The 14,308-nt window shown below is 46.0% G+C and overlaps 1 protein-coding gene across 1 annotated transcript in view; it reads left to right on the plus strand.

Annotated features, from left to right (window-relative positions):
* The window catches only part of nbeal1 (neurobeachin-like 1), a gene marked incomplete at its 3' end in the record, with an annotated part of 156,290 nt that overhangs the window by 112,113 nt on the left and 29,869 nt on the right, over positions 1-14,308 (plus strand). The window contains 9 exon segments of the mRNA XM_084319022.1: positions 716-804; positions 3,310-3,960; positions 4,927-5,102; positions 5,634-5,922; positions 8,888-9,196; positions 9,636-9,785; positions 11,052-11,209; positions 12,881-13,005; positions 13,933-14,062. Coding sequence (XP_084175148.1) covers positions 716-804; positions 3,310-3,960; positions 4,927-5,102; positions 5,634-5,922; positions 8,888-9,196; positions 9,636-9,785; positions 11,052-11,209; positions 12,881-13,005; positions 13,933-14,062 — 2,077 coding nt within the window.

Genomic DNA, 14,308 nt, shown 5'->3' on the forward strand with positions numbered 1-14,308 from the left:
AAATGGTTTGTAAAGTTATTTTTGAAAACTACAAGGGTGAATAATAGTGTTTTTTACTATTTTCTTTTAGAATACTGTTTTGGAGTCTTAATTTTGTTAATATAGGACACGCATATATAAGCATTATGCTTCAGTCTGTACCTTTTCAGTCACTGTAAATCAAATATTGTTAAATGATGGTGTATATTTTATTGTGTGAGATGACTGAATAAACTACTACTACTACTACTACTACTACTACTACTACTACTACTACTACTACTACTACTATTATCTGGCTTTTAGGAGGTAATATCACCAATGATTATCTGGCTTTTAGAAGAGGGTTAGGAGGTTTGTTGATGAGCAGGTTGGCGCCTTGCATGGTTACCTCCGCCGTCGGTGTGCGAGTGAATGGGTGAATCGTGAGGCATAAGTTGTAAAGTGCTTTGGATAAAAGCACTATATAAATGCAATCCATTTACCATTTACAAACAGTGCACAGGGACAGCACAGCAAACACTCTAAGTACATTGAATACATACACAAATCTTTGAAATATTTTATAATTTCCTGAATGTGATCAGAACTGCATAAAAGGTTAATAGGCAGTAAACCCTGATGCACGTTAGTGTATGTAATGAATGAATTACATGAGATTGAGTGAGTTATTTTGTTCATGTGTCTCTCTTTCTGTGTGTGTCTGTGTGTGTGTGTCTGTGTGTGTGATCTCCAGATCACGTTGTGAACTATAAGGACCTGATGGCGTTGGTGCAGTTGACCCATCGGGCCGGTCCCAGCGTTCGCCTTATCGTCTGCAAGAGGGTAAGGGAACAGACGCACACACACATATTAAAATTACAAACGGGCAAGGCGACCTTTCAGTTCCATATGCACTCAGTAACTACAGTCAGACAAGATTAGGCAGATGGCTCAGTATCATTATAGTAAGTAAAAGGTTTGTTTACATTTGCAATGTTTGTAAACATGAGAGTAAAACATGCCTGTATTTTGAGCTATGAAGGGTTCAAAGAAGATTTCAGGGCTGTCGATTAATTATATCCCGACGTCTGGGATATTATGGATTTACCCCGACCACCGCCGCAGATCCTTTGTGTGAACGAGATAACTCAACTAGCTTTCATTCAGATATTTTCATATGTACTGTGCACATTCATGACCCCTAGAGGAGGAGGCCTATTGATTCTGGTGACCCCGTGACCTTTCCTCAAGCGCCAACATCAGGCCAAATGTAACATTTTCAGTCACAAAAATGTGTAATTAGTTCGAGAAAGTAATCATTAGTACTTATCAATCGCAGAAGTCTTCAATACCGTTGAATGGTGATCCATTTTGTGAATGAATGTGTTCTCTGATGTAACAATATCTTTGTTGGTCAGACGGCTCCATCAGACAATCTGTTAACATTACTGCTACCTAGCATAATTTGGCAGCATAGTGTAGCTGGACCTGTGTAACGTTACTTAGTACTTGTTGCTCTGCTTGATGATCTTGGTTTAATCCAAAAGGCAGTTTGCAGACTTTGTATAATGAAATAAGACATTCAGGGGACGTCTGGTCACTAATTATCCTCCTGGTCTGCATGTCAGTGATCAGGAATGTAAACAAACGTTCCCAACGCGGCTAAATGTAGAAGTTATGGGAGGTGTTTGGGGTCATAAAGGTAATGCCATTAAATGCGTTCATTATTTTAACACTTTCCACGCCAGACCCGATGATAGTCGGGTTAACTCGCCGAACGTTCAGTGCCAGACCCGAGTATAGTGGGGTTTTGGTCGTTATTTCTTTTATTCGTTATTTCCATTCATTATCCATCCAGGGAGCCTGACGTTATCATTGGGAATGGGTCTGAGATCGCAAAAGTCCAATACCGCCGCCTGATGGGTTGCGGCCTGTATTGCACATCCTTTTAAACTCTCTGTATTCAGGTGTGCATTGATTAAATAGGACTTTTCCTAGTCTGGCATGACGAGTGCTTATAACGCATGGATTTATAAGAGTCAAACACTCCCAATTCATGTTCATTGGTGGATTATGTTTTTTTTATCCACTTTTTCTCCCATTTTTCTATTTTTCTCCCATCCCAATTTTCATATCCTCCAATTCAACCCTCCCCTGTCTTCGAACGTTGTTTCTTGCCTCCCACAAGCCGGCTGCAATGTGGACTAAGCCATACATAGCACGAGTCCCCTCCGATACTCGAGGTAACAGCCGTCGCATCTTTTCACCTGCGCGGCTCGATCTTTCAGCGTCGGGGGTCTGGGCTTTGGAGGGGCCCCGCCCCCGTCGCTTTTTGATTCTACTGCGCAGGCGCACCAACCGACCTGTAGGAGTCGCTGTCCACAACGCCCGATCCCCACCCTTCAGTTTCCCTCCCCGTAATATGGCCAATGTGTATTACTGTGGATGACCAGCTAAACTGAAAGCAATGTGGAGAGCGGGGCTCGAACAGGAGGCATCCTGTTCGAGCCTAGTCTCCAGCTTTCGTTGCGAGCGCCTTGCCCACTGCGCCATGTAGCCGCCCTATTGGTGGATTGTGTTATGGACACGATCGACATCAATACTTGGAATGGCGATCAGATAATTGGAATATTCTTTTTGGGGTACATCCTAGTCAAGGTAATGGCTATATGGTATCAATCTTGCATTTGATCCAATAATTCCTTCATTGCGATCGGAGGGTATGTGTGTAATGTACTGTGTAACGTATTCCATTGGTGACGATCAAAGCATAAAAAAACGACCCCCCCCCCCCCCCCCCACCCTTTCATGCATTCATGATGAAACATAATACCGATGATATAGAGTTGATATAGAAATAGTAGCGTATACAGGTGAGAAACGGCACGTTTTTTGTGAAATGCACGTATTGCTGCATAGCGTAGTTTTCTGGGATTAGACAGGATTACTCTCAAACTATACTCATGTTCACCACGGTATAAAACGGGAATGTATGGATGAAAGAATTATTTCTTTTTCACAAATTCAACGATAGATACTCGATGTCAAATGGGCAATATTATGATATCCATAACTATAATATATAATATAGTTTTAGCTCTGCAAACACCGCCACATATTCCTATACTTTAAAGCGCTGGCCTTTCAACAGTAACAGTAAACTGGCGCTCTGGCGCTGAATGAGTTAAGGTTTTCGCATGAATCTAAAATAGTTAATAGTGACTTGTAAAAATGTTTACAAAGCATGACAAACTCCTCAAGAGCATGGATGAATACACCCATAGTTAAGTTTTCCTGGTAAATAGATTGTGTCTTCAACAACACTGTGACCTCCCCTCCTCCCTCCAGGTGTACCAGCTGCTCCAGTCCCAGTCCGACGCCGCCCTCCAGATCTCCAGGCAGCAGTGCTGGCAGGACACCCTGATGAGGCTGTACCTGCGCTGCCCCGGCACGGGGGACGGCAGCTCCACGCTGCGGGGGGGCGACACGGCCAGCACCTGCAGCCTGGACTTGGGCCTGGGGCGAGCCAGCGGTGGCGGAGGAGGAGGAGGAGGAGGTGGAGGTAGCAGCACCAGCAGCTCTGGGAACCGGCTGGAACTGCCCCTGGAGAGGCGAGGGCGGGCGGGCAGCGCGGGACGCCTGGAGGACGACCGGCTCAGCATCGGGGACGCGCGGTCGGTGGACAGTCTGGAGAACGGGGACGTCGTGTCTTTATTGGACACACCCTCCTCGTCGGCCTCCGCCGAACCGCACCTCCACCCGGTCAGGCCCTGGGCGGTGGGCAAGTCCGGGGGTCTGAGCCTGGACCTGTCCCACCTGCAGGCCTACGAGGGCGGGGAGAGCGGGAGCCAGACGCCCGGGAGCACGCCGTCGCCGCTGGAGACCACCAAGCCTTTTCCCGGGGGGTCCGGAGAGCGCGACGCGTCCTCCTCCCTGACGGAGGACAGCTTCCTGTTCAGCGACAACATCTCGCTGGGGGAGTCCTTCAACTGTGCCGAGGTGAGACACACTGACGCATATAGATCCACACATTAGGGTTGCCGCGGTTACCTCTGTTTTGTTGGATAGAGAGAGTTGATGTTGGAGTCTAATTTAAAAAGAAACCAACGGACAGTAATACCTTCCGTCAATTTTCTACATTGGCGGATCAATGGGCGGATCAATGTAGATGCAGCCATTAGCATCGCGGCACAAACATACTGTTGCTGGTCCTCTGAGCTGCTCTCCAGACGAGCTTTCCCTGCTGCAGGCTTTACATCTGAAAACCCATCTACTCTAGAAGTTAAAGTGAAACTTAAGCACAGACCTAATCAATATTTTATTTGATGAACGTGGGCACTGATGTGCAAAAATGAACTAAATGGGTTTTATTTCTATTTAAAAAAATAATATATATAGAAAAATACACCGGTGGGGGCAGTGGGCAAGTAATGTACTTGGTGGATGATGCCTGAACACAGTGTAACACCGGTATCACGACTACCGCAGCAAGCCGACCACACATCTACTGAGATCCACTGATGTAGCTAGAACCTTTTATTTATCTATTATAAACTGACATTTTGAGTAGCCTACCTCACACACCTCAGACGTTGTCTATATCTAATAAAAGACAGTTCCAGTTTGAAGCTCTCTCTCTCTCTCTCTCTCTCTCTCTCTGTCTCTCTGTCTCTGTCTTTCTGTGCATGTGTCTCTCTCTCTCTATCTCACTGTCTCTCTCTCTCTCTGTCTCTGTCTCTCTGTGCATGTGTCTCTATCTCACTGTCTCTCGCTCTCTGTGTGTCTCTCTCTCTGTGTCTGCGGTCTCTCTCTTTCTCTCTCTGTCTGTCTCTCACTCTGTGTCTCTGTCTCTCTGTGTTTCTCTCTCTTCCCCTCTCTCTCACTCTCCTGTGTCTCTCTCTTTCTCTCTCTGTCTTTCACTCTGTGTCTCTCTCTCTCTCTCTCTCTCTCTCCGTCTCCCCCTAGCGGGCAGAGGATGAGCTGTGCTCCATGCTGGTGGAGATCGTGCTGTGTGTGATGTGGAGAGGGGTGGAGGGTTCCGACGACACGGCGTGGCTGGAGCGCGGTCAGGTGTTCTCTGCCCTCTCTAAGCTGGGCACTGCCAACGAGCTGCTGCTGCCCGTCGACCACATCAAGCTCAGGTCAGAGGACACACCACTACAAGACACAGACAAGTCATTTTGTGGACCCACAGAATGTTTTAAATGTTTTATACTCAAATGAGCTTCATGCTATAGTGGTGTTCTCAGTTCTGAGAAGGAAAATTAACCTCCATCTCTCTTCTTCCTCCCTCCATCTCCTCCCTGCCTCTCCTCTCTTCTCTCTCCTCCCTCCATCGCTCTCTTCTTCCTCCGTCTCTCTCCTCTTCCTCCCTCTCTCTCCTCTTCCTCCCTCTCTCTCCTCTTCCTCCCTCGTCTCGTCTCTCCTCCCTCCCTATCTCCTCCCATCTCTCTCCTCTCTCCTCCCTCTCTCTCTCCTCCCTCTCTCTCTCCTCTTCCTCCCTCGTCTCCTCTCCTCCATTCCTCTCTTCTCCCTCCATCTCTCTTCCTCCCTCTCCTCTCTCCTCCCTCCATCTCTCTCCTCTTCCTTCCTCTCCTCCCTCTCTCCTCTTCTTCCCCCTCTCCTCCCTCCCCCTCTCCTCCCTCTCCTCCCCCTCTCCTCCCTCTCTCTAGCCTGATGGAGCGCATGCTGGAGTGTGCGGTCGGCGACAACCGCGAGGCCTCGGCCGCCACGCTGCCCCAGCACACGGAGAACGCGGTGCGGCTGCTCCACGCCGTGCAGGACTTCCTGCAGGCGGAGGGGCTGGTGAACCCGGCGCTGTGGACCGAGAAGGTGCTGGAGGAGACGGTGACGCTCATGGACAGCCTGATGGTCTGGTACTCCTCCGGCAGCCAGTGGCTCCAGCTGTCCCAAGTGGGCCTGCGTCTGCTGCTGGGCTTCATGGCTCAGGAGGACCCCCAGGTGAGCCACAGAGCGGTCGTCTGGTAATCCGGCGGTTTTCCCCCGGTTCGATTCCCGCTCTTCCCCCGGGCAGCGTGTCGAAGTGTCCTTGAGCAAGACACTTAACCCCTAGTTGCTCCCGATGAGCAGGTTGGCACCTCGCATTGGTCGCCTCCGCCGTCGGTGTGTGATTGTGTGAGTGAACGGGTGAATGTGAGGCATAAGTTGTAAAAGCGCTTTGGATAAAAAGCTGTTATATAAATGCAGTCCATTTACCACTTCCTACTTACCAATGTTGATTGGTCCTTTCTCAACACAGTCCATGCTGTTCCTGTTGCTGATTGAAGCAAACTGAAATCGTTGTGAGCACTGTGGAGTAGATTCCAGTGAGCCTCCGTCAGCAGTACAGACAGGAGCCCATTGACTTTGCATTGGTTTGTGACCAACTATCTGGAGCTAGTGCGAGGAACAGCATGGATTGTGCTGAGAAAGGACTCTACACGTTCAACATCATCATTAGTAAGTGGGAAATAGGACTCAGGTTCTAAAAATCTGAACTATTGCGTGAAGGGTGTCCAATTTTGTGAAATCTCCCAACATTTGAAAATGTTGTTACCAATCCAACAGTGTGATTTTTGCCCTTTTTCACAGGAGTCTTCAATAATGTTGAATGCTGATTCATTTTGTGAATAATGTGTTCTCTAATTACTAATTAGCCAGCATAGCATGGCTCAACCTGTGTAACGTTACTTAGTACTTGTTGCTCTGCTGGGAAAGACTGTTCATCAGTGCATTGTTTATAAAACTTGGTTTAATCCAAAAGTCCGTTCTGAAACTTTGTATTAATGAAATAAGACATTTAGGGGGCGTCTGGTCACTCATTAATCTCCCGGTCTGCATGTTAACACTTTGATTGCCACGCAGTATGCCCATCCTTATACCCAGTCTGCCACCGCTGTAAGCCTATGGAGATGTTTACCTTCTTTGCAGGGCTATAACTTTTTAAATATTATAGCTATATTGACATTACTATGGCCCATTCAACATCGGGTATCTATCCTTCCGGATCTGGGAACGTTATATTTTTTCATTCATACATTGTTGTGTCAATACCGTCGAGAATATACGGTAAGTGTTTTTAAGCTTTTCTGCTGTAATTAAAAAAAACGCAGGTTATAGGCCCTGAAGCATATGATAGATTATCGATTGGCGTTTCTTTCCTATACACGCTATAAAAAAATTCAAATGTACATGATCGGTATACATTATGCTTCATCATGCGTGAAGGAAAGGGGGGGGGGGGTCGTTTATAATTCCTTGATCGTCAGTAGCGGCTTTATTTAGTATGGGTTGATACATTGATCAGATGGATTGCAAACAAAGAAATGGACAATCAAGCTGACAATAACGTTATATTGCTCTTACCGTTCGCCGATGAGACTGGAGGAAAAATATTCCAATTATTTGACGTCGATCTGCTAGATCCATTTCCCGTTTGTATGACGCAATAAACGCCGAAATCATATAGATTATTGCGTTTAGAAAGCGATCCCAATGTACTCGAGTGTTTGTCTGGATCCACGTAACAAGATAGTACTGCCGGAGGGAGTTCCTTGATGCACCAGCGCCACTTCCGGTTTGGTGTGGAGTGTAACTCGCCCGATCATCCACCAGGCGGCGGTATTGAAGCGTTGCAATATCAGACAGGGTGCCGCTGCAGTCCCGCAGGGAGGCTGGATGAATTATGAATGCCATGGCGAAAAAATTTAATATTGATCCCAACAATGAATTATCACGTTGTTGGCGTTCAAAGCATGGCGGGCAATAACAAATTATGACGTTGTTGGCGACCAATGTGTTAACACATTGAGGACCGGCCGTCGCCGTCTAATATGTGGCTGGAGGACAAAGCTTTGTAAACAAACCGATGTACTTTTGGAGAGCTATATCTATACTTTATAGTATTGCTATCTGTCCATTCTCATTGTCACTTGAGTGCATAAACCGTGCCTTCATAATGGCTTAAAGAAAAACAAAATCCATCGGTTGGTTGTCATTTTATAGCGTCGTGAATATAAGGTTTATCGCACTTTTCGTCTCAAATATTTTCTGGGAAGCTAGATATAGGGCTAAAGGCTACTAACGTTATATCGAACGACATTTCTGTTGTATATATTCGAATGAAATAAAACAAACTGCTTATCATCCGGACTATTACAGAGCATCTATGGATGAAATGGGGGCGGCGGGGGACGCCGATTAGTATTATTGATTAGCAATAGAGTGTCCGTGCAAGTAGCCACATTCACTGATCGATTGCTTGCGTTTTACAACAATGTCTGATCCGGCTGTAATTTGGGTGAAGAGGGTCCTACCGTCAGCCCATGTGATCGCCGGCAGCATTTCCCCATTATTCATCGGCATCTGGTTGATCGATATGCCATTGGCTGATCCCATAAATCCCATTATTCCAGGCTGAAATCTGCGCTTCGAACCGTGATCAACGGTGCATGCTGTTCGCTTGGGATCAGGCTAAAATGAAACGCCCATAGACTGTAAAAAAAAAAAAGTATCCACTCGCCCACAATGATACTGCAGTGGAGCGATGGCGCCCCTAAGAGGATCTGGCCAGTATTGCATGTCGCCGATTTCAAGGAGGCGGGTAAATCTGCAGAGTCGATCGGGGATCTTGATCCGTTTATTAATATGGAATAAAACAATAACAACTTGCCACGAGTTAACTCGTGGCTCTGGTCCTCAACGCATGGCACCGAAACCCGAGTTAACTCGTGGTTGGGCGGCAAAGTGTTAAGAGGAACGTAAACAAACGTTCACAACGCAGGCTGGATATCCGAGCTATAGGATGTTTGGTGTTAAAAAAGGGTAAAAAAAAAATAATGTTTTCAAATCAATCAAAAAATTTGATTTCATTATAATGAATTATTATAATAATGAATAAATAAATCAAGGAGCTTCCCCCACCCAGGTGTGTGCCATGGCCACGGCCAAGCTGAACGGCATCCTGCAGACCAAGGCGGTGTCCAGCCAGGACGAGGCCTGCTACCTGCTGGGCAAGGTGGAGGGCATCCTGCGGCGCTCCGTCCAGGAGCAGACGGAGGAGACCTACTCCTTCCTGGTGCCGCTGCTGCGCACGCTGCTCTCCAAGGTGCACCGCCTGCTCTACATGGAGCTGCACCTGCCCCAGCTGCCCTGCGCCAACGGCAGCCCCTCCTTCTTCGACGACTTCCAGCTCTACTGCAACTCGCCCGAGTGGCGCGTCTACCTCGACAAATACGTGAGTTTTTTTTTCTTTTTTTTTTTAATCATAGGTCGTATCATGGGTTTGGATGATGTGGATCACCCTCGCAATTAAGTGGTCGTCCTCTGAGAATGGCTTGGTTCAGTTTACATCGGTAGAAAGTCTCTCTCTCTCTCTCTGTCTCTCTTTCTCTCCCTGTGTGTGTGTGTGTGTGTGTGTTTCTCTCTCTCTCTCCCTCCCTCTGTGTCTCTCTGTCTCTCCCTCTGTCTCTATATCTCTTTCTCTCTCTCTGTCTGTCTCTCTCTCTCTCTCTCTCTCCCTCTCTCTCTTTCTCTTTCTCTTTCTCTCTCTGTCTCTCTGTGTCTCTTTCTCTCTCTAGTCTAGACTATGTTTCCCCCAAGGGGATCAATAAAGATGCATCTTATCTCATGATGTGAAATGTAGTGATTGTTGTCCCCTCGCCCTCCCTCCTCAGATCATCCCGTACATGAAGCAGTATGAGATCGAGACGTTCAGCCAGGGCCACGAGAGCATGGCTCTGTACTGGAAGGAGTGCTACGAGGCCTTCATGGTCAGCCTGCACAAGAGGGAGAGGGAGAGGGGCGAGAGCAAGATCCGCTTCCAGGTCCGTCACACCGCTGGTGTCTCTCTCGCACGCGCACACACACACACACACACACACACACACACACACACACACACACACACACACACACACACACACACACACACACACACACACACACACACTCACACACTCACACAAATTTAGAATATTTTATTTAGAAAGACGATGTTTAAAGGACACAAATATTATCAGTGCACTTGTACATTATGGGTTATTGTGATACATTCGTTCCCAAATTGGCAATGGCAACCAAAGTTACACACACACATGGATGATGAACCTGACAATCAACACACAGCTTATGGGTACAGATAGCAGCATCTTCTCCAAATTGCGCGGCTGCCAATAATAGCTGACACTGAGCAATATCTTGCTAACTGTTTGGCTCTTCCCTTCAAAAGACCGGCAATCTGAAGGCCTCTAACACCCAACTTATGACGACTAAAAGTTTACAGTTGTAGCCCAGTTGTGATATGGTATGTGCTCTAACAGTTGATACTTCAACATTTTGGTTGTAAAGGCTTCTTCTAGACTGTAGTCAAACGTACAGCCAACTTCTAGGATGAGAACCTCTGTTATTCTCATTAACAACTACAACAACATCGGGGGTGTTTGCTGAAATATCAGAGAACAGTGAATTGTCATTACACAGATTGAACACTGGTGTGCTTATACAGCACTGTTGCAGGTGACCCGAGTGTGGAACAGACACTGTCTGCAATCAGATCCACGATCCTATCATGCCTACAAATGTAGAGCCCTTTGTATGCATGACAACCATTGAGTATGTGAGACACACATACATACATACATACATACATACATACATACATACATACATACATACATACATACATACATACATACATACATACATACATACATACATACATACATACACACACACACACACACACGTTTCATTTAATTTCAAACCTTTATTTTAACTCAAAAGGCAACCCTCATTTACAGTCGAATACGACAACAAGACGAGGCAAAAAGTAAGGATAACAAATAAATTAAAACACGTACAACTTGATTGACAAAGGTCTGAGATCAAGGTCTTAAACTCTGCAACAGAGGCCGGGGAACATATCAAGCTTTAAGGACTGTTGGAGTTCATTCCATGAGCTAGCGGCATCATAGTGACATGTTCCGAGCACCCCACTTTGGGTCACGACCCGTAGGTTGAGAACCGCTGCTGTAGAGGATTGTGTGTTTACATGCTAACCCCGCTGAACCGCTCCCCTCTCCCTCCTACAGGAGCAGTTTGTGGAGCCATTCTCTCGCCGCGGCCGCCAGGAGAACCTGCGCTACAATAGCATGCTGAAGCAACTGCACAGCCAGAACAGCGCCACCCTCAGGCAGTGGAAGGCAGCGCGCAGAGGCCTGGTGTGCGAGAGAGGGCCCTGGGCAGACAGGTACTGAAGACGCCACAGGTTCATGACAGGCTTTACCTAATGTTAGGGTTCGGGGTAGGGATGCTCGATATTGGCTTTTTTTACCGATACCGATATACCGATATTGTCCAACTCTTAATTTCCGATACCGATATCAACCGATACCGATATATGCAGGGTTTCCCCCCCCCCCCCCCCCCCCCCAAAAACGGAATAATTTCAGGTAATTAACATTACATATCTCTTGTTGTGGAATTAACACAACATTATGCATACTTTTGACAATACAAAAAATCTGAATATGTTCTTACTTGCTTGCCTGGGTAAATAAAGGTTAAGTAAATGTAAAAACAAATTTTTAATTTTATTTTTTGAAAACCGATACCGATATTTTCCGATATCACAATTTAATGCCAATATCGGACATCCCTAGTTGGGGGTCATATAGACCTGGGGAGTCACATGACAGTTCTGAGACCTGCCTGGTTCTGGAAGAGTGTTGCCTCTGGTCTCTACTACAGACCTGCCTGGTTCTGGAAGAGTGTTGCCTCTGGTCTCTACTACAGACCTGCCTGGTTCTGGAAGGTACCTGGTCTCAAGGTAGCTGGTTCATATGGTTCTTATATGGTTCACTTATTCAGTTGGTCTGACATTTGAGGGGAGCTGAGTTGCGCAGAATATGTTTTGAAATTTGAGAAGAAAAGCCTTGGGTGCAACACTGTGTACCTAATCACAGTAATGGTAAATGGACCTGCATTTATATAGTTATTTTATCCAAAGCGCTTTTCAACTTATGTCTCACATCCACCCATTCGTTCCGACATTCAGCGACAGTGGAGGTAACCATGCAAGGAGCCAACTGCTCATCTGGAGCAGGTAGGGGTTAAGTGTCTTGCTCAAGGACACTTTGAGACGTTGCCAGGAGGAGCTGGGAACCTTCCGATTACTAGACGACCGCTGTACCTCCTGTGCAACTGTCGCCCCACAGTTTTGTACTGAAATTGCTACAATTTCCAGCATACACTACAAGCCCAGCCTCGAGCGAATGCTATGTAGCTGAGAGGACAACGTTACCAATAGTCAAAACAACAGAAAATACACTACTGGAATTCCATATTCATGGTTACCCGACTGTTTTTCAGCGCCATAGTTTTTGACTGACTTTATTTTCTCAAACTCAAATGACTAATGATATCTGATAATCATTCTGGAATATATACTACTGCTCTTGGACTGCATGGAAGCCACAGTCTTACTTGGACTGCATGGAAGCCACAGTGAAATCCGTGCAGTCTTACTAGTCTATACCCATAGTTGACCTTTCTTATTTGTATTTTTATTTGTAGTGCATTTATTGCACTAATTTAAACTTAACAAGCGGGCAGAAAAGTGGCAATTTTTTAACTTGAACTTGAGGACTGCATACTTTTTTTGCAAACCAAAACAACATACTTTATACGTATAGCACATGCATGACTTCCACACATCACAGTACTAGTAAAGGGCAGAAGAACCCCTGACTTCCACACATCACAGTACTAGTAAAGGGCAGAAGAACCCCTGACTTCCACACATCACAGTACTAGTAAAGGGCAGAATAACCCCTGACTTCCACACATCACAGTACTAGTACATCAGTGTTTTGTATCGGTTATATATCGTCATGTTTTGTATCAATCTTTTCTTCCACAGGCAGCAGGACCCCATGCACTGGAGAGTGTCCAGCGCTGAGAACTACTCGCGCATGAGACTGAAGCTCGTCCGCAACTACAGCTACGACCATCACGGCGAGGCCAGCGCCCTGAGAGACAACCTAGGTAAAACATGACTGTCATAGGTCTCTGGATCACAACTAGAATACAAAATAAACTCTATTGCCTAAGTACAGTGTGGTAAATTAAAGTAAAATGCCAGTGTTAAAGGGGAACACGACCTAAATTAAGTGTTGTTATCCCCATGGCCTATGAAAGTTCAATCAATATTTGTGAACATGAGCTACTCTCTCCCAACGCCAGAAACCAAGAGAAGTAAGACTCAGACTTGTGATGTCATCAGGTATAATCTGGAGCGCCTCCATTGACAATGAATTGGAGACTGATTTTGTGGGCCGACAGAACAGTGTTTAGAACATTCACCAAACACACCATCATCCTTCTACTACAGAAGACATTCACCAAACACACCACCATCCTTCTACTAGAGAAGACATTCACCAAACACACCACCATCCTTCTACTAGAGAAGACATTCACCAAACACACCATCATCCTTCTACTACAGAAGACATTCACCAAACACACCACCATCCTTCTACTAGAGAAGACATTCACCAAACACACCATCATCCTTCTACTACAGAAGACATTCACCAAACACACCACCATCCTTCTACTAGAGAAGACATTCACCAAACACACCACCATCCTTCTACTAGAGAAGAAGACATTCACCAAACACACCACCATCCTTCTACTAGAGAAGAAGACATTCACCAAACACATCACTATCCTTCTAGAATTCACATTGATCCAATCCTGTGTATTGAGCTGTGTGGGAGGGACCCTCTACTCTTAAACTCCTGTCCACTTTTCCAGTGATTGAACATACAGTATGTGTGAAAGACAAGTCTACTCAGTCTACTCAACTGAATTCACAGCAGATAGAAACATGGCACTGTGTAGCAACAGCGTCCCGTTTCTTCTCCCGATGAATGACTTATTTGTTGTTTAATGTCCTCTCTGCAGGCGTGCAGCACCAGCAGAGGGTCAACACAGAGTCTTTGCTCCTGGAGGTGGTGAAGCAGGTGAAGGTCAGCGACCTGGAGGACGACATCCTGGAGCTGCCAGTGGACGACCCCGCCACCACCAACAACCAGTCAGTCAACATAGAAACATAGAAACAACAGCCAGTCAGTCAACATAGAAACATATAAACAGCCAGTCAGGAAACATAGAAACATATAAACAACCAGTCAGTCAGTCAACATAGAAACATATAAACAACCAGTCAGTCAACATATAAACATATAAACAACAGCCAGTCAGGAAACATAGAAACATATAAACAACCAGTCAGTCAACATATAAACATATAAACAACCAGTCAGTCAACATAGAAACA

This window comes from Notolepis coatsorum (assembly GCF_963971535.1).
Source record: "Notolepis coatsorum genome assembly, chromosome: 1".
Taxonomy (NCBI): Eukaryota; Metazoa; Chordata; class Actinopteri; order Aulopiformes; family Paralepididae; genus Notolepis; species Notolepis coatsorum.